This window comes from Dromaius novaehollandiae, chromosome Z (assembly GCF_036370855.1).
Source record: "Dromaius novaehollandiae isolate bDroNov1 chromosome Z, bDroNov1.hap1, whole genome shotgun sequence".
NCBI lineage: Eukaryota > Metazoa > Chordata > Aves > Casuariiformes > Dromaiidae > Dromaius > Dromaius novaehollandiae.
The window spans coordinates 81,895,233-81,918,674 of NC_088132.1; the positions used below are offsets into that span (position 1 = coordinate 81,895,233).

At 47.4% G+C, this 23,442-nt stretch overlaps 1 protein-coding gene across 10 annotated transcripts in view; it reads left to right on the forward strand.

Annotated features, from left to right (window-relative positions):
* Positions 1-23,442, forward strand: part of LOC135325130 (CBP80/20-dependent translation initiation factor-like) — a 201,430-nt gene that overhangs the window by 34,387 nt on the left and 143,601 nt on the right. For 3 of the 10 annotated variants that reach the window (XM_064502747.1, XM_064502749.1, XM_064502748.1), the window contains exons 2-3: positions 12,872-13,084; positions 18,561-18,644. In XM_064502747.1, the coding sequence (XP_064358817.1) occupies positions 12,905-13,084; positions 18,561-18,644 (264 nt within the window). In that variant the 5' untranslated portion in view covers positions 12,872-12,904. Of the gene's footprint in view, positions 1-8,777; positions 8,843-12,871; positions 13,085-18,560; positions 18,645-23,442 lie in introns of those variants that run through there. The other 7 variants (XM_064502744.1, XM_064502746.1, XM_064502743.1 and 4 more) reach the window with 6 other exon arrangements.

Below are 23,442 nucleotides of genomic sequence, written 5' to 3' on the forward strand. Positions count from 1 at the left end.
CGTTTCTCCTTCCCCTGCTCACTCCTGAAGTTGGGGCAGTGGTTTTCTTAGCTGTGTTCTGGTCTTGTGGACTTTTTGTTTCTTCTTCTTGACAACATCCATGGCAAACAAAAGGTACCGTCTTCTCTCTGTCCCTTAGGCAGCCCCATCTCTCAGGAAAGCCCTCCAATCTGCTACATGGATTTGACATAGTAGAAGACTTTCAGTTTCTAAAGGTCCAGAGATTTTGGTTTTGTTAAGAAGGAAAAAAAATCCACCTCCCAACCCCCAAATATTTCTTATCACAGTGAAGCAAGCTAGATAGTAAATTGTTGGCTGGGTTGGAACAAGGAATTTTTGCTTTCTGGTTGTTCCTGGACTTCCTGTCCTTTCTTTGTCGCTCGCTGGACTGAGAGAACTGTGTTAGGTCGGGTTTTGTGGCCTTTTGCACTAAGAATTTGGGTCCTTTGGCTTTTGCTTGCTATTACCAAGGTCTGCAGCTTTTGATTGCATCAGCATAACTAGACTTACCTTGCTCGTGGCAAGTAGAAAAGTCACATGTAAGGCAGGGTGGTGGGATGGCTGAGGACAACCTCCAAATCACTTGTCCCGCCTCTTGGTGATGCTATTTGCAGCAAGACGAGAGCAGCGCAACGTCAACGCACCTTGCTGGGATCGTTTGCTCCGTAGAAGGATGCCTGCATGGCCGTTGCCAAGAAAACTTCCCGGTGTAGATGAGCTTCAGGCACCGCCAGAAAATGAAGCTGTCTCCTCCTCCTTGTTGAGTTTTGTGGGATCTTTTTTGTTTTCAGTGAGTGGCTTTGTTTTGATTTGCTGTGGTTTTTGTCTGCTCTGCACTTTGTGGCCTGCCGGGCTCCTAGATGTCACTGCGCTGTGACAGCTGTTTGGCTTCTGGCACGTCACGCGAGCTTTTCCGCATCGCCAGGTAGCAGAAACCAGATCCGAGACTGGAAGGATGAGGAAATATATGAAATGCTCAGCCAGCCATGGATACATAAATATCTGAGAAGCCAAAGGCTAGATGCAGCGGCAGTTGTTCAATATAATTTTCAAAGGTCTTTAGAGTTTAATTAGGAAGGGGTCAGATCCAGAATGCAATAATTTCCGTTGCTGTGCTTTACATTTTTGTCAACTCAAAACATGTTGGCTAATGAGCAGCAAATCCAAACCGAACGTGTGATGCTTCATCTGTTCTTGCAGAGATATGGTAATACGTGGATGCAGGGAATAATGGTTCGTCTTGATTGTTTTCCTTTTCCGTAGCGACTGTTTCTGCAGTTTGCTCGAGATGAAAGTTAGCCTTTGGCAACGGAGATAACTGCTCATTTCATTCACCAGGACGCTTGCACCGTTTTAGACAGACACATCGCTAATTGCTTGTTGTTGGAAATCTGCTGGATTAGAGGAGAGAAAATATTGCTGTGAAAGGAGCTCATTAAAAGGAGATTCTGGGAAGCGAGCCGGCTGCCCGACGGCCGAGCTCAGGTGCTATGGTGATAGGCGGTGGTTCAGACCCCCAAGTGCACAGGCAGCCAAAGGTTGTTCTACACTTACCGCTGCGAGGACATTAGCCAACAGTTTGTGAAATCAAAGCGTATGAAGGGCTTCACCCTACCTGAAGGCGCTGATAAGGTTGCGATCAACTTCTGCAGAAGCAGGAGGAGACCCACGCGTCTGCGATGCGCATGGTGCATCTTTGTATGATGTCTTATCGGGAGACTGGCAGCACTGCTGGAAATGAGTCCTTGGAGCTGGGCTGCCAGATGTAAAACGCTCTGGGAATGAGTCAGAAAGATTGGCTGTGAATCTCTGTGGATCCCAGTGCTCCTTGGAGGGGAAACTCAAGCTATACTGGTTCAGCAGGAACTGAGCTAACCCACATGACCCTGAAATTCTGCAATATTGCAGGGCTTTGGTGTCCAGTTTGTGGCTCGCTGTGTTGGTGAGGGTGTAAGCATGTTCTTGGCGTACCCTTTCTTCATGCTGCATGGTAAAACACCAGCTGCTCGCTGCAGAAATAGCAGAGCATTTCTTAGCAGTTATATATCATGGACCTGCAAAAGCTAGTAATTTATAACAGGTAAGTCGTGTGCCTTGGAAAGGGAAAGCTGCCGTGCTCTTCTGCCCTGGTGGATGCTCCCACCATGCAGTCAGAGCAACGTGTCTCATCTCCTAGGCTGGGACGTGAAATTACCTGCCTTGAGCAGAGGAACTGTGCACACGGGCAGCTCCCTCGGAAAGGCTGCTGCCTTGTAAAATCACAGCCCAGCTCCAGCTGCAGTAATCTCTGCGTGCGTCTATGGCCCAGGCAGCACGGAGGAAGAAGAACGCTTTATGATTTAGATTTTTAGCTCTTGGCTAATTTGTGTCCTCCTTGTGAACAGTAGGAACAGGCAACAGAGAGGGAAGGGACTGCTTTTACTGCTTGACGTGAACACGGCCTGCTTGGAGCCAGATATTAAGTTGAAAGTAGGTAATTTAGGGCTTTTAGCCAAAGAATAGCCAGAACTGTATGCCCTGAAAGAGCTGAAATACAGCTTGGACAACACAACAGGCAGAGCAGGGCGAGGGCAGCTTTGCCTGGGTGCCTCTTTGCTTTCCGCTGCTGCCCGAGGTGAGGGGGTGGGCAGGGCAGGGTGTCGTCTCACTGGTCGGGAAGGTCCCACGGTGGTTTGCGGTAGAGAGCAGAGAGCGATGGGGTGAGAGTCAGAAGTCAGGCAAGAGACATTAAAAACTCATGTTGGCGGCTTGTGGACAGAAAGCAGTGTCTGCTAGACTCCCCTTTTTTCTGCTACTCATAGTGTGAATGCACTATACTGACTGATGAGCTTAGCTTTAAATTGGAGTGGGCTGGTACGGTAGTAGTCTCGGTTCACACTGGGCCACGTGTCCTTGCAGGGGAGTAGAAGTGGATGCAGCTTGTTGGATTACAGGAGGCCGCAGGTGCGGAGGCATCTTCTGGGGTGTCTTTGCCCTGCTTTCCCCCCCGGCTTGCTGCAGTGGGGCACCGTGGCATTTTGTTTCTTTGGCCTGATGTGCCCCGTGTGGCCACTGGCATGTGGAGCAGAGTGCACTTCTCAGGCTGGCTTTAAGCACATCTGGTATCACAGGCTCAGGCTTTGTTCCTGTCTGCTTAGCTTAAACCGTGACTTTTTCTCATTGTTGGGCTGAGACGTGTACTGACCGCGTGGCCGTGAGATGTGGCTGCACAACGCATGCCCGACGTTTGGCACCGGCAAACAGACGGATCCTCTTGCAGAGGAGATGAAGTCAAGCCACAGAAGACAGCCCTTGGAAGCAAGGGAAGAGTAGGCATGTAGGCAGCCCACCTAGAGCCTCAACCGCTGGGTGCTGCCACAAGATGCGTGGCCTTCCCCGGGGAAAGTGCTGGAGCCGTGGATCACGATTAACCCCCACAGCAGAGGAGGAGGTGGCCGTGTTCATACAAGGAGAGTTTGCACTGCAGCTTCCTTTTGTAGGAAGCATCCCTCGTTCTTAGCAAAACATGGCATGGTAAATCCCATATGGCAGAAACGTTTTTAGTGATCTCTCAGAGTAGTTCTGGGGTCTGTCAAAACTCGCCTCTACACAACTCGGTGCAGTGCCTGGCTGGCCTGAGGCTTTCTGCCGTATTTTGGGGAAGTGCAACTAGCAGAGAGAGAATGCACTCAGTGTAAGGCTTCTGCAGATACGTTAAGAAGTGTTGGACTGCTCTCTGTTCCTCCTGATTTTTAATAATGGAGGAACAGCAAATTAACATGGGAACTTTTTCAGCACTTACCTGAAGGGTAAGGACTGAAGAGGCCTAGGTTTTCAAACCAGGATGTTTCAAGTGAGTCTTTTAAACCCATACCTGAACACCTGTGGCAAAGTGGTCGGAAAGATGGGCTGGACACTTGCCATCTGTAGAGATTTGGTGGTAGCTGATCCTTTTAATAATTGAACTTTGATACAGGTACTTAAATCTTGAGAAGCCTGACTCTAGTACCTACATTAGGAACTTCTACCTGGACTCTGTATTTAACAGAGAACTTTTCCAGCTGTCTTACTTAGACATTAGCATTAAGTAAGTATAACTCCTGGCAGTGTAGCTGGGGGGAAAAATACATTTCCCACTTGCACTATGTGGGTATGTACAATAGCATGATGCTCCTGGTTCTCTTACCTATCCCAGAATCTTCTAAGAGCCATGTCATGCGTGAGAAATCATTTTAGGCCTTTAGTGTGCATCCTATGGAAGCAAAAAAAAAAAAAAAAAAAAGGCAAAAGCAATCTCTTTTTCTAGTTTCCTTCTCTGCCAAAGCAGTAATGGTACTTACTGACCTTGGGATGTTTTGGCACTTAGCTGCTGGTCTTCACTATGTCTTGACTGCAGTCTGCAGTCCTGGTTCTGCTCTTGAATTCACCTAGCCCAAGTAAGAGCAGCCCTGCTGTGAATGAATGTCGGGTTACAGTGTCCACACCAGGGCTAAGACTTCTGGGGGGACATCCTGTGTTTCCTTAGCTCTGCTCAAAGCTAACCCTGTCTAAAGTCTTTCATAGCAAATTGCTGCAGAACATTTTCTCCTTTTGTAGGCAAATGATGGTGAGTTATGGGAAGGCACTGAAGAACTGCAGGCAGCTCGGAGACGCTAGCCTGCATCCTCACTACAGAGTGGTCATGTTAACACTTGCTTTCCTGAGCCCTCTCTTTTACCCCTTCTTAAGTGAGTCAGCTTTGGTGCACACAATGTTAGAAACAAGTATCTTGAGTATGGCTCCAAGCTTAAGCTAGGCCCAACACTGGAGTCATAATTCAAGGAAGCTTTGGGTCGACACAAGCCCACAAGTGCTAGTGTGAGTGTGGGTGACTGCTCTGCCCTTGAGGCTGTCTAGCACAAATACCGAAAACCACAAATTGCCCTAGCTAGGTGAGCTTCGTGACTTCTCAAGGCATGCTTGGGAGCAGCAACTGCTCAGTGTACCCGTGACCTTGGCATTTCTATATGGAAAACAAAGTTGGCATTGGGTTGTGTAACTGTATTTGGTCACATGTCACTACTTGATAAGAAATTGGTATTTTTGTTCTCATGCTGGATGCAATTAAGTTGCCTTTTGTGTACTCAGTGGAAGCTGATGAGAGCATTAGTGCTATGAGCCGTCGTGATGGCTGATGTCCTGCCAGGCTGGGCCTTGGATAGGGGCAAGGAAGTGTGCCGTTGTTGCTTTAAGGGCAGGTTGGGGTGTCAGTTTGTCTTGCTGAGATGGAGCAAGAAATGGTGTCAGGAAGATCTCAGTGTGATCTCAGTCCTGCTGACAGAGTCACCACGTCAGCAGTTTCTGGACCAAAAGACCCTGCTCTTCACTTAAGGGAAGAATTTTTCTAGGCGACTCATCAGGTGGTTCCTCCAGTTTGATACGAATGTGAAGGACTTTTTGGAGGTAGTGGATTTGTTGAGCTTGGTGTCCTGCATGGTGGCCTAGAGCTGCAAAATAGACCAGGCTGTTCTGTAGATGCGGCTTCCACCCTCGCTCTACTGGTTGGAGCAAGTGGAGCATTACCAAACATACAAATGTCATAAAAATGCCCATTCTTACTGAGCTCATTTGCTGCTTAAAGGTAAAACTGTATAATTAGAGGACTAAAGGAAGAACCCCATTTAGATCACTTTAAAAAAAAAGCAGCTGTTAATAATAATTTTCTGTTGCAATAATATGAACAATTAACAGTAACGATAAATGGGTTGCACATCTATAAACTTTCTCTGCTGTTGATTTTATGTTATGTGGTCATACTAATGAGTGTGACATGGGCTTCCTAGAAAATATCTGTAAGGTGGTTTTCAGCCTCCAAAGGTGGTTTTCAGCCTCCAAAAGTGTATAGCCTTTGTACTTTGACAAAGTAGGTGGGTTTTCTTTGGCGGAAGGCAGAGCAGGGAGGAGCAGAGGGAGAAAAATAGAGGTTGGACATGGATCTCTATTAATTTCCGTGTAGGACCATACCTGAGGTCTGGGAATCTTTGGCGGTAGGCCCTATGCTAACGCAAATTCAACGCTCCCCAAAGAGCTCCCAAGAACATATGTTTTCATGGGAGGCTGGTGGAAGTGACCCAGCTCTGCTGTGCATGCAGGCTTGACCCAAAGGCACCTGATTCAGGGCTGGAGTCATTAACGCTTGGATTAGACAACTGACAAATGTGATCCACCTCGTCCTCATCTGAGCTTCGGGCTCTGTGCAGGTGTAGACATGCTGCTGGCAATAAGGAAGATGGTTATCAGCTGTTTCTCAGCTGTGGTTAGGTTGAGACATTCTCCTGGTGGCTGTTAGACAACAGTATAAAAGCAAATGGTGAGATAATAGTTTTCTGGGTCAGTGGATGGTGAGTGTGAAATTTGGAAAGGGAGAAAAGGTTTATCATTAGTCAGACATCAGCATGGAGAGTAAATCTATGTTGGTGGACTCAAATTGTCCTAGATATAGCTAGCTGCTTTCCCTCATGGTGGAACAGGCCTGCCCTTGATTTGTGTCTCTTGCCAAGGAAGGACCACAGCTTGAACTCCAGAATCTGTCCCTTTTGAAGGGTCAGACAGTTTGTGTGACTCAGCAGATGAGTTTGGGAATTCTGGCCTTGCACTGTGAAGGCTGTTTTCCCAGAGAGCTTTTCTTCAAGCATGGAGGGAATACTGCTGCCGGCACGAGTGAAACCCGTAATGCCCCAGATCAGGGAACCAGCAAATGCACCTGTGTAAACCTGTGACTGTTCTGGTTTTTGTTAGGGTACATGCATTTTGCATTTGGCAGAATTAGGCAAAGCACAGAAATCAGTAGGTATCAGCTGAGAAGACCCTACTTTGAAGAGGTCCTAGGGGATGGAGAACTGTGACCAAAGCAACCCACGCCTGAGCATGTTTCTGGGGGCACTGGGGCATCTTTGGACAGGTTGGTGGAAGTGGGGAAGACAGTTACACAATAACTGTGAGAGACTCTTGTGACAGGGAGACACTGCTCAGAATGAAGTATGAAGCTGAAAATGGAGAAAGTAGGCTAAGAGAGCAGATGAGGCTTGTGAGCCATGATGAAGTGCTTGAACAACATCTAGAATCATAAAACCATTCAGGTTGGAAGAGACTTCTGGAGATCTCTAGTCCAGCTCCTTGCTCAAAACAGGGTCAGCACTGGATTCGGATATTACCCCTTAGCTGCAGTGGTCGGACAGGTGTGGTCCTAACCAAGTAACCCAGCTGTAGGAAGAGTGCTGTCAAAATGTGAATTCAGAAGGGTATGTGTTTGGCAGTACTTGCATAGACACGTTGGTCTTCCAATTTGAGTTTTCCAGTCCCCCCGGCAAGGCACAAGGGCTGAGGGGGAAACCTCAGCATCTCAAGCCAATTCTGTGCTTGTGCCTCTCTATTGAAGCCTTGTATTTGGTGGCAGTGACGTGTCGGTCATGGATCCAGCACCGTAAGTAGCTTACAGAGCTATCACTGGAATAACCACGTAGGGTTGTTGGTCTCTGTGTCATTACATGATTCACACTGACTCTGTGCAGACTAAGCATATAAAGGAGATTACATACTGCGAGATGCTGGTCTTTTATCTTATTACGAGAGTTAGTTGTCAACCAACTTACTACCCAGGCTTTCTGCTGTCAGTGCCCATTCATCTGCTCTAAGGGTGTTTGTGTAAAATGACAATCCTGTACCACGCGGATGCGATAACTCATCGCCTCTTAAGCATGAGGTAATTCTCCTTCTGCTAAGCTGTTTTTTCCAGTTTCCTTCAGAGACAGATGAAGGTACTGGAACTTGGCTTGTTTTTGTGGACAAAAGAGCTTCTTCCTAGGGACCTAGAAATGTCCCAAACTTGTGATTTGTCATGACTTTGGACAAACCAATTCCCACACTAGCATGTCTTCCCTTTCGAGCCACAGTCTGTCACGTTCCTGGTCAGCAAAATGCTGGCATGTCACGGGGCTGATTCCCCCACCAAAAAGTGAAGTGCTATATGTTAGCTATTGCTCTGCTTTATTCTGCATAGTTCATGTATTTTACGTCCCCGTCACATATTGAGATCTTTCCTTGGCTTTGGCAAAAAACGGCAAAAAACCCTCCGATGTGCAGGCAGCCCCAGAGGGTGGAAGATGCCCTCCGGCTGTGCCTGCCGAGCCCCCGCTGCAAGCTACGGCTTGGTTTGGAAGCGATGCCGTTGTATCGCAGCACTCGTGTCAGCTCTTCCCTCCTGCGTGCTGCCACCGATTTATCATCTCCACGCAATTTCATGCCCTTGAGGACGCGTGTTACGGCCACCTATTTTCCCAGCTGAGGGTTCAACTCTATTTTTTTTTAAAGCACTCTCTATTTAATAATTAGTGCCTTCCGTTCCATAATTGGCACTAATTAGCCAGACGGTGAGAAGCGTGCCCTCCCCCAGCGCTCCATGATCTCTGGGGCGCCTTTCTTTCCTTTTTTTTTCTTTCTTCCTTTTTTTTTTTTCCTTTCTTTTTAACATGCCACACAATTTTGTTCAGGAGCTAATGGGTGATATTGATCTACATAATGAGCCTTTTTGACAGTCTGGGCACATTTGGGAATAATTCTGCGAGCATATGAAATCCTTAGGCCAGAACTGCTCGTTCTAAGCTGCTTCCAAATGTAGCCACAATTGTTCAGAAGTGACAGATGAGCAACAGTTCAGGAGCTGGAAATTACATGCGTTGGGAACAGATTTTTCTTCTTCCTTTCCGGATGACATGTGACTCATTTAGGATTTGCTTGATGATTTTCTACTTGTCTCAAAACAGACTGTAAACACCAGTTTCCAGTGAAGAGGGCGAGGGATGGAGCCTTCATGGCCTGCAACGTGGTAGGAATTCCCGTTTCTTCTCCCTGGGATAAATGGGATGTTTTCTGTGTTTATTCCTTTTCTGGATCCTGGTGAGACGCTAAGCTCCCTGAATTCTTGTGGCAGAGGCTTTATATCATATGGAAAATACTAATTGTGATGGCCTTTCTTGTCTTTTGGTTTCACTGCTCACCTTTCCCCTTAGCCAGGGGAGTTGAGGGCTGTGTTGTCCAAGGATCCCTCCCGTTTTTACGGTCTCGACTACCCGCCAGCCAGGATGCTCTGTGCCCGCTGCTGGGGTTGTGATGTTTGGGGGAACTAAGTGCGTTTGCTATGAAGAGATTTGTGTTCTGGGGTTGTCGTGTGTATTTTGCAGCATGTAGCGATCTGTAGTAATTGTCGCCTCTCCTTGTGCTGTTTTCGTTTCTAATTTGTGAAGGCTCCCTGGAGACTGGCAGCCGAGAGGCACAGACCGTGCCATATGATTAGCAAGGAGCCTGCAGCTATATGAGCTTATGCTGTGAATCCAGCCAGTGTTTGCAAGCCGAGCGACTCGTGCTGTGGTCAGTAGCTCTTTGAGGGACCTCCCAGGAAATCCTGAGCGCTGGCAGCGATAACGTGTGCTTAACGTGAAGCTCTCCTCCCTCCAGCAACCTGCCCGTCGCAGCAGCCGCGGTGGTCCTGTGCGCTTGATTTGAGCACACGCATGAAATCTGGTGCATCCTGAGAGCATCAGATTTATTGTGTGAGCACTGAGCAGTGATTCAGCATTTGTACAGTAAGTCCTCAGGCAGAAAGTAGCTTGGCCTTGTGCTTTGAAATTCGTGTAAACCCACATCTTCCTTAGAGAAACATCCATGGCCATTTTCATGAGGGTGAAGGTGTCTTGGTGTCCTGAGGCTTATGAGGTGTGAAGGTGTCTTCAGGAGACTGCAGGAGTATCTTTCCGTGCCTTTTCCATGCCTACGGAACATGCCTTTTATTTCTTTCCCTAGTAAAGGTATGGCTTGGTAAGCAGCTGCCCTGTTTTGTGCCAGCGAAGGTGTTTCAGTGACATGCAGGGAATGTCCTGTCCCTTGTAGGGAACAAAGTTGACTGTCTCTGCAAAGGAGCTTTATGGTATTCTGGGATCAATGCACTAGTGGTGCATATAGGAGCATCAGCTTGAACATTATTAGAGCTGCCCTTACTAATAATGCTGTGTTTGAGGTTTCATCAACTTTTCTTCATTTAGATGCACAATTTTCAATTGATTTAGATGGCAGCTGTTGAATTCCTTACGTGTTCATTCACCGGTTAAAGGACAACTGCAGGATTTGCTAAAGGCTCTCATTGCCTGTTCAGATCAGAAGAGATGAGTGGTTTGAGGTCAGTCTCTTACCTCACTTGAAGTCAAGTAAAAGAGTGTGTGTGTGTGTTTGGGGGGGCTGTGTTCACATGTGTCGGCCTTGAGAAGAGAGGATGGGATTACTGGTAGGCATGTAGATAGGGATATATTTTGATAAATCTTGATTCCGTGATGATCTGCACACTGAATAAGACTATCCTAATAGGGTTTGTAACATAAGCCCCTGGATAATGGCTTCTTACTCTGCTAGCAATAATCTACATGTACATATTTAACCCTCCCTGTCTAAATAGCACCAGAGGACCAGCTGGTTCAGCTTCCAGAACAGACGTCTGATGGTTATTGTTATGTAAATTGTGTTTTGGATAGGACCTGTGCAGGTGAGGAGCTCCAATATGCCTCATTCCCACCTCAGGTGTGAAAGCTGGCTCTATGCTACATCTGGGCACAACTTGAGTACGTCCCTGCTTGTGGGGTGCAAGGGATGGGCAAGTGTCTGGTGTGGGGGTCTTCGGTGTACAGTAAGAACAAGAGAGTGGCCTGAGTTGGACCAAGAATCCTACGTATGTATGTACGTCCTGTCTTATATAGCAGTATTTCCCCAATATATTATTCCTGCTTCCAGGACTCAATCTTCCTAAGCCAGGGCCGGTATCCTTGTGTTTACAGATGTCAGCCCCATGGAGCTGTCACATGACCAGTGTCAGGCAGAGCAGTTGCTGAGAAAACTTCTTAGAAAATTGCAGGATTAGGGGCAGGGAATAACCTGCATGACCTTTGGAAATCTCCCCCAGCCTGTGACATGCAGGGCACACACTGACTCGTCTGAGATAGCTGTGCTGCTGGACTAGAAACTGGAGGCCCATATACTCTGGGCTTTCTAGATGATTAGGTAGTTGAATGAAGCCCTGAGACCCGATGATCTAATTTGGCATCCGCGTCTGTTTGTATTTGCGCAGCCGCCTTTCCTTTCTCTGCTCTGTGTTTCGGCTATAGCAATCAAGAATTTGTTTTAAATCCACGTACAGAACATTTAGTGATTCACTCATGGTCTCTATTTAAAGGTTCAGCATCTTGGCTGAGGTATCCATGAGATTCCTGGAATCAGTCATGGAAGGTTTTCACCTCCTGAGGATGCCTTACGTTAAAGCCGTCATAAAGTCTCCATGTTTTCTGTAGAGCATTTCACCTTTAGCTCTCGCGCTAGCTTGCTAATGAGGTCGGCAAGGATTTTATCCACCAAGAAGCACACTTGTGGCTGGGTGGACACCCGAGGTTGGGTGGGAAGGCGGTGTGAGCCTACAGACCAGTCCCATTTGGTTTGCCCTGGCAGCAGGGAGACTGGGAAAATGAAGGAGCTGCTCAATCCACAGCTGTCTGCGGAGAGGTGGCTCAGCAGATACAGGTGTGATTTAGGAGCAGAAGTGCCAAAGTCTGGTCAAAACAAACCTGGCTTTGTGCCCTCTGCGACGGCAGGGTAGTGTCTCTGGGTGCAGGGGGGCCTGCCCCGCTCTGGTTGAGCCTGCGGACAAAGCTGTTGTCACCAATGAACGTGGCAGGTTGTACATAAGGGATTTGTACTTCCTTTCCTTGCAGAGATACTGTGATGGGCCTCAAGGTCTGTGCTAGGCATCGAGGTCAGCCTGAGAATACCGTGATTCAGACGTGTGGTTTCTTCCACAGTTTCCAGCCAGCTGGCCGATATAGAAAATGTTTTGTTGCTTTGCAGGGTTTTTCCCTTTTTCTCTCTTTCTCATTTGTTTTTAACATCTAAAGGTTTTAAAAATAGATTCTGGTGTGATCTCTGGTTGCACTCCATGTGCAAACCCCCTCCCTGGGCCCTAACACTCACGGTTTTGACTCAGTATCTTGTTTACTGCAGTGGTCCTAGAGATGCCTTTCAGTTATCCTCTTCCTCACACCCCATCTGTCCTCCCCAGCCACAACCTGAAACTTATAAGCCTGCTGCTTTCGGGGCAGCTAATCTCATGGGCAAATATGTGCTTTATTAGTTTTTTTCTCTTGTGCTTTCAGTAGTTTTGGTTTTAAGGAGGAGGATAAGCAAAGTCCTTAGATGGAAGGGTGTTACCATTGTAATGGACCTTTTTATACTCATGTACGCTCTTCATGGAGCTCAAATGCAATCAATATTGTACAGTCAGTGTGGATGGTCACTCTGCAAAGGTGCGACAAGGTCACTCTGCAAATCTGAGCCAGGAGAGGTGGCACTGGGGCATACATCGGCTGCGGTCAAAAAATCCTTGTTTCATGTTGGTCCAGGGCTACGTGCGGCAGTTTCTGGATGGAGTCGCTCTTAGAGCCTGGTCCTATGTTCTTATGCTGTTCTCACCATAAGCTATTGTAAGGAAATGCCCTCACAGTTATCGGAAGATTTAGGGCTTGTATTCAGGTCATTCGTTTGAAGTGTTGTTGGAAATACAGGAGCATAGCAAAAAGCATCCTGCCAGCAGTAACCGATAGACTTTGGCTGCTCTTTTTCTAACCTGGCGTCTTTTTATAATTAGTGGATTTGTAGAAAGTAAAAATAGATGCTCGTGATTATCCCTTAAGGAAGACTGGGGTGTCTGTGTGGGTGTGTGAGAGAGAGGCGTTGCTCGGGAGACGATTTTGACATTTTAGGGGATGAGGAATTAATTTCTGTCTTTTTTTTTTTTTTTTTTTTTCCTTTCTTTCTTCCTCAGGCCCCCCCCGTTCCCAGTTTCTTACCTGGAGTGATGGAAAACTCGTCTGTGGCGTCTGCCTCCTCCGAGGCAGGGAGTAGCCGTTCTCAGGAAATCGAGGAGCTGGAGAGATTCATCGACAGCTACGTCCTGGAGTACCAAGTCCAAGGCTTGCTGACGGATAAAACGGAGGGGGACGGAGAGAGCGAGAAGACGCAGTCCAACATCTCGCAGGTTGGTGAAGGATGCAGTTTAAAACGGGATGCAAAACGAGGGGACTGGGGTTATAGGGAAGCCAGTGATTTGTGCAAACAGCTTGTTGCCTCTGTTAGGGAAGCAGGTCCAGCTAAAGTGACTTTGCTATTACAGGGGTGTGAAGCAGGGCAGAAGAGCATATTGGATTTTGGGCAGCTTTCTTGTTCAGCCAAATAAGAGGACTCCAAGTGGTTAGTAAAGATCTCCTGCCAGCCACATTTGATTTTTCCATTAAGTGGTCTGAAGATGTGCCCTGAAGTTTTGACTTCTCCGGGGTTCCTGCTTCAAATAAAGGAAAATACTGCGTGGCTGCAATGCGTAGCTGTCCCACGCTGTCCTCCCAGGGGTGCGCGGTGACGGCCAGCAGCACCGAATGCAGGAGCGGGCCAGGAGAGCAGAATCCCTCTCTCTGCCTCCGTTTGACCCAGCGCTTTGCCAGAAAAACGCCGGAGGACTGTTTTGCCTGGCTCGGGATGAGTTGCAGGGCCTCTCCTGAGGAATATTCAGTGCTGAGAAGTGCTGCTGCAGTCCTAGATGCCTGTACTGCTTCCATCCATATACGGAGGTCTTCAGGGATTTTAATGAAAAGACTGAATGAGTAAAAGCAGTCAAAAGCCCCAAATGCTCCCTAACAGCATTTAACTGCTGCGCGTTTCGATGTGTATAATAACCTGTTTGCTTACTTCATAATTGTTATGTCAGGGAAGAAAATCGCTCTGTTGCGGAGGATGTGAATGCCAAGCAAACAGAGGGATCGTTCAGGGAAGATGTGGTTTGGCGTTGTCATTAGAAGCAGATCCAATCGGGATCATGTCGTTTTTAAAACAGGCAGTTGAGGTCCAACGCAAGGAGAGATTTAATCTGCTGAACTGTTGTTGTTCTGAGGGAAATCCTGTGGATCTGGTGCCGTGGGTGCTAGGCACTTGCCAAAGATGCCAAGTGTCAAACCGAAGCACGGAGAAGGAAGTTTGTACAGGGCGAGCTGTGAGCACCCGTCCACGCTGTTTCATAAATCTGGAGCCTGACCTTAGGCTGTCTTGATCCTCCCATCATAGCGTGAGGCTAGTGGAGGTGCTTTCCTACCTTGCAGGAGTCTTGGTAGAATAAAATACTCCGATTATAGAGCACTTGCACCCTGGGTATGGGGACCAAATAATAATAAAAAAGGCTTTTGCCTGAAAGATCGTAAGAGCAAGGGTATGGCCATCGCTAGGTATCTGAAACTGGAAATGCATTGGAGCTGCGCCAGGTACCGCGATAACCTCGGCAGCGGAGCAGGAACGGTGTCGTGTCAGGTCCTGCACAATCAGCAGTGAAAGGCTGATCCCCTGCAAGGGGAACCGCTCTTCTGGGGGCTTCCCAAGCCCTGGCTGTGCCAGGGACGTGGACGATGCTCGGCTGTCATGTCGCGAACCCGGGTCTGTGGATGGGTACAGCAGGCCCCGGGGGAAGCTGTCCGGGGCGGGGGCACAACGTGGGTTCCCAGGGCTGTTCCCCAGCCGACGCGGGCTGAAGGTACGTGGAAAACGCGTGCTTGGGTCCCGCCGGCCTCGTCGCAGGCTGGGTAACGGCGGATCAGTGCTGTCGAGTCCCTCCCTCCCTCCGTGTGGCACTTGGCAGATGAAGCAATATCCATTAAGCCTTGTCAGGGCTTCTGAAAGAGCACGGGAGGTTTTTAATAATGGATGGGATACCGATTCCTGGGGGAGAAGTGAGTCACTTCCCTTTGCCCAGGGATTCGGTCCAGAGGGGACTCAGGCTGGGGCTTTGTAACACTTCTTAATCATCAAATGCTGCCTGGCTAATTAGGCCGCGGCGGCAAAGCTTAGTCTGGAAGCAGCTCGCGACGGGGGGGAAGGAGATGGGGAGAAGGAGCTGGTCCGCAGGAGGAGAGCGGGGCTGTCCTGGGAGCCGTTCCCAGGCCGGGCTTGTGAATGAACCTTAGCAGAGAGCTTTTACACCCAACCAGTACTTATCACCTCATTGCCATGGCTTCCTTGGTGCAGCCCCGGGATCCCTCAGGATGGATCGGCTCTGTTGTGAAGCCAGCGGTTCACGTTGGCAGCGGGAGCAGAGCTGGGTAAACCCCATCGGGGCGATGGCCGGAGGGCTTCATTTTTTGCATGTCCTGTTGAGGTTGTTTCTGAAACTTCTGGGTGATCGCGCCAGAATCCGTGCCGTTTCCGTACAGGCTGCAAGCCAGCTGAAAACTTCACGGTAGGCAGGTTTTCTTTCTCATTTCGTGCTTAGGTCTGTTGGTTGCCTACCACTGTTCCACCCGTAAATTGGGAGCAGCGGTCAGCGTAGCGAGTGAAAGTCTCTTTTCCATGAACCCCAGCAAGGGCTCGATTCTTCTACCGCACCTTATTTCCAAGTGCGATTGCACTGGAAATCATAAAAGCAAATGTCCCGTAGTCCGTCAGAGAGAAACTTGCTTGAGAGAGAGATGTGAAGGATCCCCTCCTTATCTGATGTAAGTAGCGCTTATCTGGTTTATCCGAGCTATGCAGATTTGCTGTAGCCGAGGATCTGATGCAGAGCTTTGGACCCTTTATATTAGCTCTGCCTGAAGAAATTAACACTAAAAGGAATCTTTTTTTAAGAATAGAGCTTGCTGAAAAGATTCTTTACAAATTGAGGATCAAAGCCATTAGAAGTGGGAGAAAATACGTTTAAAAATCAAGTGATGCGGAGTACTTCATAGTGCATTTTTTAACCGAAGGCTGGAAAATGACTGCGTTTGAAGTGATGCTTTGGAGGGGCTTCAGGTCAAATAGGCAAGTACTGCTTGCTTTAATGTGCCAAGTTTAGAAATGCTGTTGAATTAGAAATAAATTAGTAGTCAAGGTTTCACAACCACTTTGTGGCTCAGAAGAGGCTTAATTCTGGGTGGTGCAAGAATGCTCATCCCGATTCCCCTTTTCCATTAAGGAAAGGATAAGTGAAATCTGTTTTTTGCTGCAAACTTATCAAGCTGACTCGAGTTCAGGCAGCGAAGGGCAGTCTGCCCAGACCGCTGCCACCAACCCTGGGCTCCCTGCGGCATCTCTGGGGCAAAAGCTGTTAATTCTCACGACAGCACATTTACAGTTTTTGCATCAAGATCCTCAGGTGCAACAACTAAATCCACCTTCCATCTGTGGAAATGAAATTTCAACTTTTCCTTTTCAAAGGATCTGCTGGACGCTTTTTTTTTTAGCATCAATGCTAGGGATAGGGTCTCTGAAATAAAACCTGAGTGTCTTGGCTGGCGGAGGAGGACTAATACTGAAAGAGCTGAACATCCAGGCTTTTAATTAAACCACTTTTAAAGGCATATCAAGTTAAGCAGCTAAATGCAGTTATACCCCATGTGACTGGTGTTTACTTGGAAGTGGGCTTTTATGTGAAACTGCAGCAAAATGCAGCATTTAATATGTTTTAGGGCTGCACATGGGGCAAGAAGTGAGGCAGAGACGTTACGTATGTCATCTGTGTTTATTGAGTTGTCTTAAGGGATGCATTAAGACGGATATATACTCATACTTGTGTTCCTACCTCTTACCCCAAATTTGCATAAGAAATGATCGGAAGTCATGTATTTCTGGCTTTCTTTTTCTGATCGCTTCTTATTAAAGCAAAAACCAAACGTGCACGTATCCTGCCGGTCTCCGGAGCGGCTGTGCCGGCAGCGGGCGCAGGCCCGTGAATTGATTTGCCAGCCTGATTGAAGGCAGCGCGTTCGCTTTTAGTGAGAGCCAGAGGAAGGAGGATGGTTTTACGGTTGAGGCACTGGACTGAGACAAAGAAAATTGTTTTTAACTGCAAGGTTCTGCCAGCGACTTAATCTTTAAGTTTGGGCAAGTTACTTAATCTCTCTGTGGCTTGCTTCCTTGTGGCTGTAATAATGCTTTCCCTGTCTGAGAGAGGATAAATCCACTCAGCCGTGTATATGCGCTGCTCAGCCGGTGCAGCATCCCGGGATAACGGCTGCCCTGGGAAAGGAAGGGCATATTAAATAGTTCTGTATACCGCAAGCCACTTGCAGGGAAATTGAGTCTATAGCTAATCTGATGAAGGTGAAGTACAGGCATTCCCATCACGTGGGTATCTCCAGCCTTGCTCCCATCAGAAAAGAGTCAAGTCAGGGGAAAAAGGCACTTTTCTCTCAATTCTGTATGGCAGTGGGGGCTGCTAACGTGATGGGGGAGCCGTTCCTCTCTGTCAAGAAGCTCTCAGTTGGTTGCTGTTTATATGGAATCGATTTTTTTCATTTTTTCTTGGTGCCTTGGCCTTGGTAATGTCACCCAAGCAGGGAGACTGTCTGCAATGCTCACTCAGTCAAGCAGTTCCAGGGTGAAGGAGCTCAGAAATGGGACTGGTTGAAAATGTTCAGTCTCAACTTTGGGAGGAGCAAAAAATTGGATTAGATGGTACCTTTCATGTATGTGTTGTGAAAAAGGCTTGATCTTTTTTTTTTTTTTTTTTTTCCAGCATCATGTATCACCTCTTTTCCTTGGGGAAAAAAAACGAAATGACCCCAGACGGAATTATTTTGGTGCAAGCACCTCGCTATCAAACTTCAGAGGAAGCCATAGGTGATGTTCCACAGTTGCTGTCCTCTTCAATGTGCTGTGCTGTTCTGCTGGGCTCAAGAGCTTATGATCACTTATGGCCAGAAAATCCCACAGTCCTTGCTTCCTTCATCATGAAGGAAAGCCAGCGTGAGCTGGAAGGATGTAATCAAATCAGGCAGAATATGCAGTTTTGGGCTACGTTTTTTGTTTTGTTAAAAAAAAAAAAATTGTGGAAATGACTTTTCCATCCTTCGTAAAATTATGTGTAGGTGCTTAGCTATAGAGCTGGGGAGGATCTGCGTCCCTGCCTGTTCTGCTGCACGATCCTACGTGGTCATATTGAACTGATACTATGGCAGCTCCAGACTAATATCTGTTATTAAACTAAACAGGGTGGGGAGAAGCAGAAACTGTGTAAGACTCCATGGGAAACGGTAATCAAGTCAAGCTGGGTCTGGGACATACCGAGCTGGCTATGCCATTCCTAACATATTAAAACACTTTTGGAGTCTGCAAGGAAATAGTGGGGATGTTTGCATAACAAAGTTTCCTTAGGATGCCTGCTCCTCTGGGCATAAAAGACTTGCTGTTGTTGGTGGCGTGCCAGGCAGCTTCTCCCTGGACATGTCCACGGTGACATATGATGTTTTCGGTGGTGGCAGCTTCTTTTTTGTTTTCTTGCAATTGCTCGTGACTCTTCCCTCTCACCAGCTACTGTTGGACCGTTTTGGGGCCAAAGCCTTTGAGATCCTGCCTCGTTTCCCCGTGGGGGCCCTGTGCAGTGATCCCCGCGGCGTCGGAGAGCGGCCGGCCAGTGTTTGCTGTGTGCTGTGGACTGACTCAGCAGCCTCCCCGACCCAGCGATTATTTTACACAATGCCTTTCTATCCCTTTTGCAGTGGACGGCGGATTGTAGTGAGCAGCTTGATGGCAGCTGTTCCCCATCGAGAGGGAAGGGCTCGTCGTCTCACGAACACACTCAGGTAGGGGTTGTGTTTAGCTCTTCCTCACCAAAGCCTTGCTTTTGTTTCTTTACTGTGTCATCCAGGAGCACGGAGGCTTTCTGTGCTGTCAGCGTTCCCTCCCCCAGGGATGGAGACCTGCTGGGCATTGCGGCGACTTCTTCTCGAGGAGGCCAAGCAGGCATATTTAGGCTTAGTGAAAACCAAGCGTGGAGATTCTTGATTTGCACTCTTGAGAAGCAGGACTTCTGGGCTGTGATGGCTTGGACGTGGCTGCACTTTCATCTCTTTGCTTTCATGCACCCTTTTTTTGTGTTTTTGTACCACTTAGCCTTTGTTTATTGGTATCTCATCAAGACCCAACAGGAAAATTCTCTAGCACTCAGAGCACTAGAAATCTAGAGAAGAGAGAGGAGAAATGCTTATTGAGCTACCAAACCCATTTCGGAGCTGAGGACCATCACTTGGGAAGCTGGGGCACAAGGAGCAGACTTCTCTCCCGGTCCATCCTGAGTTGACGTTCTGCTTCATTGCTCTTCTTGAGTCACAGTCTGATGTGAATGTGCAGCAAGAGATCTTGTCTCTTCGGTCTGTCATGGAAAGCTCACCCCCACTGAAACCATGGGAGATGAAGAACTTCCCAGCTTGCACATCGCTTTGACCAGAAGCTTACTTCTCCATAAGAAAGGAATGGAAATGCAGAGTGTTCCATTTATTCCTGAAGAGCTGCTTATTACAACCTGTGTGAGGGAGCAATTTGCAGCATCAAAGCTGAGTTGGAAACATGAGACGTAAGTGAGATAAGGGAGCTTTGTGTAGCTACACGTCCAAGTTACATGCCTGCTGGGATATTAACTGCAACACAAGGGTGGTGTCGCAGGCAAGAGGATTGAATAGCTGAGAGGGCTAACTGGGAGAAGAAGCAGAATTGCAAATCCTGAGAGCCTGTGTTGTGCTTGCAGTGATAGCCCTAATGGAAGCTTAAGTGTGAATTATTTTTGGTAATTGTATGTAATGCAAACGTCAATGAAGAGTATCTACCAAGCTCTCCTGGCATCACTGGAGATAGATTTCTGTTGCCTTCCCTTAACTGCAGTCTGTCCACATCAGCTGCTGCCTCTGAACCTGAAAAGCAGTTTGTCTGTCTGAGATCCATCAGAGGGCTTGAAGAATTTAACCTACAGCATGGCATAAAACAAGCAAGGAGAGTAAAAACCTATAGCATAAGACCAACTTTCTGAATTCCTAACTGTGGAGCTGTTTCTCTGCCAAGGATTAGCTGGTGGGTCCCATGCTATGGACTGAAGTGTCCTGGCTTGTGAGCCTTGGGGTCTTCCTTGGGTAGGAAGATGAGAAGAAAGCCACAGCTATGTGATGAGTGTGATGAAGACTTAAGGAGGAACTGCAGTCATGAAAGAGAAAGCAAGAAGATGTGAGAGCATGTGGGGAGCACTAGGATATCTGCGGAGGGAGAGGGGAAGGGAGTGTTGGTGGAAAGGAGTAAATAAGGGCAAAGTGAACTTGTAAAATTTCTTGCTGCACTAAGAATGGGTAAAGCAATGTTTGCAGGTGCAGTTTCTGCAGTCGCTGCGTGCATCTCCTAGGGAAGGTGCTTCAGGCAGGTGATTCCTGTACTCTTTCCCTACTTGCTCTCTTCCAATTTTCAGTCTCATGCATGGGATCTCATACAAAAAAAAGTCCAAGAGCCCCTTCCTCAAAGAGCAAGCAGAGAGCCTGGCTGTGTGGGAACCTGCAGCTTTTCCCAAGCAAAACAGATTCCTGTCCAAGCGAACTGCGCTGAAAGTTGCTCATCTGTGGGACAGAAATTTGCATTTCTCTTCCATGCTACGTACAGTGATATAAGGGAGCTGAGAGCACTCAGGAAAGGAAGATATATTTTTATAAGCGAACACCTCTGCTAACGGAGGCAAGATCCGGAGATCTAACCACCTTGGAGGATGCACGCTGTACAAAGACACTGCTTCGGATGAGCCTCCGAAGGTGGCAGGCATAATTGTGGATTCAGTTTATTGCAGCTTTGATCTGCCGTCTTCCGGCCACTCTGAAATATTCAGCAGCGAATGCTCGGCGCGGTTCCCTCCCCCCAGGTCTGCGTTGCTTCCTGCATGCTAACGCGGCCGGCTGCTTGAAATTCAGATCGGAGGCTTGCGGTTTCCATTAAGCCTCCGTGGGTCGCTCGGGATATTAGCTGGATTGGGTTTTTTCCTATTGAAGAATGTCTCGGGTTAGTCTCCCGAGCCCGAAGCAGCCAAGTGGCAATTGGCTTGCAGGGCTCAGCTGATGTGCCGACACCAAGGTCTCCCGGCAGATTTATGCCGCGGGAGGAGGCGGAGGTCAAGCATCAGTGATGCATTTCTGACTCAGATCGGCGCGGCCCTGACATCTTTCATCTGCCTTGTGCCTTGGTCTTTTCTTTTTTATTCCATTTTGTTTTTTTTTTCCTGGCTGTTGGACTTTTTTGATCCCCTCCAATGGGGAGCTTGTTTTGTGTATACAAATAACATTCACATATGTCCAAGCTGTGCTTTCTGATCTGTTTTCCCAGCGTTTGGGTTCTCTCCCAGCCTGCAGCAGAGCTAATAATTAGCTCTCTCCATGTTCAGCTTCCTTGAACACTGACTTACAAATTTTCCTTGGCACCAAAGAGGAGCTGCAAGCTATTGTTCTTCTGCTCGGTCAAGGTTTTGCTTTCTCGTACAGATGTATGACTGAAACAGTGCTGGGGAGAATTAGGTTCAGTTCATTATTGTTTCTGGCCGTTGATTTTTTCCAACCGGTAGCTTTAAACATCAAAAATAATTTCATTAATAAGGTATTTGTCTTAAATGTAAATTATCAGTTGCTGTTCAAACCTACTAGGGCAAAAAGCTTGGTGATTGTTTCCCAAGGGATGTTATTAATTTTTTTTTGTTGCAATTTTTAATGGATTTTGAAGGTTTTGTTCAAGAAAGGAATTTTCAGTTTTCATATTTTATTTCTTGTTGAAATTTCTATGTTGCCAGTTGCACAAGAAGTGCCGGTTTAGCTGAGAAATAGTTGGATGTAAAATTTTTATTGGCTTCAGCTACTGTGAAAACACAGGTTACGTATCACTGTCTGCAGTGACCATGGTATTCCTTGCACTGGAGATGGGGAAGGGCACCTTCTGTGGAGAGCTGGGAGAGTCCTTCCCTTTGGGATGGAGACACGTTAAATGATGAGTGCTGAGGGAGAAGGGAAAGAGGGAGCGATTATCTGTTGTTTCTTGCAACACAAGAATTGGGGCATACTCCATGGAGTTGTCTGGTTAAGGCAAATGAAAGGAGGATTTTCTTTTCCCAGCAGTATAGAGGTGTATTTTTTATATATATATAAATATATATATATTTATAATGCGTGTGTATATAAGCATCCACAGGATGTTGTGCAAGTGGATTTGCAAGGGGATGAGAGGAATTCCTGGCTAATGTGCCCACTGATGGGTAATAATCTGTCTTGATGCAACCTCCTCTCCAGGGTGTTGCTAAATTGCTGTTTTTGTCTAGCTCTCAGGTGTCTCCAGGAAAGATCGCCCTGTACTTTCCCCATTTCTTATGCTCCTTGGTTAGATGTCTGCTATTAGCCGCTGTGAGAGACCGGATTGGGGTCAGTGCCCATAGGGCAGCACTCTGCAGTTCATGCTGCCTGTGCAAAGTAGTTGTTCATAAATGGAGAAAACTTCCCCTGGAAACCTTTTATTCCCATCTTTCCCATTCCGTGAACAGGTGACTAGTAAAAGGTGGTTTGTGGGGAAGAAAGGATCAGACTGCCTTACTTATGGTCATGGAGGATCTCATGACTCACATTTCACAAGCTCTTGATTTGCTGAGAAAATCCCAATCGTATATAATTGCATTCTGCTCATCTAAAAGTCTCCCTGTTTCTCAGCGTGAGCAGTAATGTCGTTTGCTGCATAACATCGCTGTGCTCTGCTAAGCCTCCCTGCGTTCGAGTGGTGGGCTGAGCGCTCCCCTTAGAAAGTCTATTAGTGCCATGTGAGCCTCTGGGGTGAAAACCACTCCCGTCGATGTGTGTAAGATACAGTGAGTGCACCATAATGCCAATATAAATGAGGAAAGTTTAGATAACGGCATCATTTTTAATCTTCTTATGTTTGGATTTCTTTTCTAAAAAGACCCGGTGGGAAAGTGGGAAAAATTTATATAATACTGTATTTGCATTCCCCTTGTGAGGCTGTTGCAAATAGGAAACTCTTTGATATGTTTTTGAGAGCAATTCATTAAGTAAAAGGCTTCTGGTATGGTGTGTCTGTAGAGATCCAGCAGAGCCCTTTATCCACAAAAGGGCTGGCAGCAGCTTCATCCAAGGGCCTTTGTATGGAAAGGGCATTAACAAAAAGCAGAGCAACTCTGTGGGTTTGTCCCTTTTCTCTAGGTGCAGGGAGAGGGAGGGTAGAAACTGCTCCTTCCTGGCCAGATGTCACCCATCATCACCAAGTGAAAGCCTGCATTTTTGGGAATGAATGGGACTGTGATTTATTTTGCTGCTTATGGGTGAACCTTTGTCTCACCTTGTGCAGCAAGGACTTGTTGCATGATTGGGGACCGCAGGAGGTTCTCCAGATGGTCACGTTGTCTTCCTAGTGAGCTGTGAAGGAGCGAATGGGTTACGTGGACCACATCACGAGCACCAGCTGGATTATCCAGGTCCCTCATGACCTCTGGTGGCACCCCTCTGCCGTTCTTCTGGAGGGGCTCATGGTGGAAGAGGTGGCTTGGTTTGCCTTCCCATGAAGGCAGTAGAAACAGCAGCATGTCTA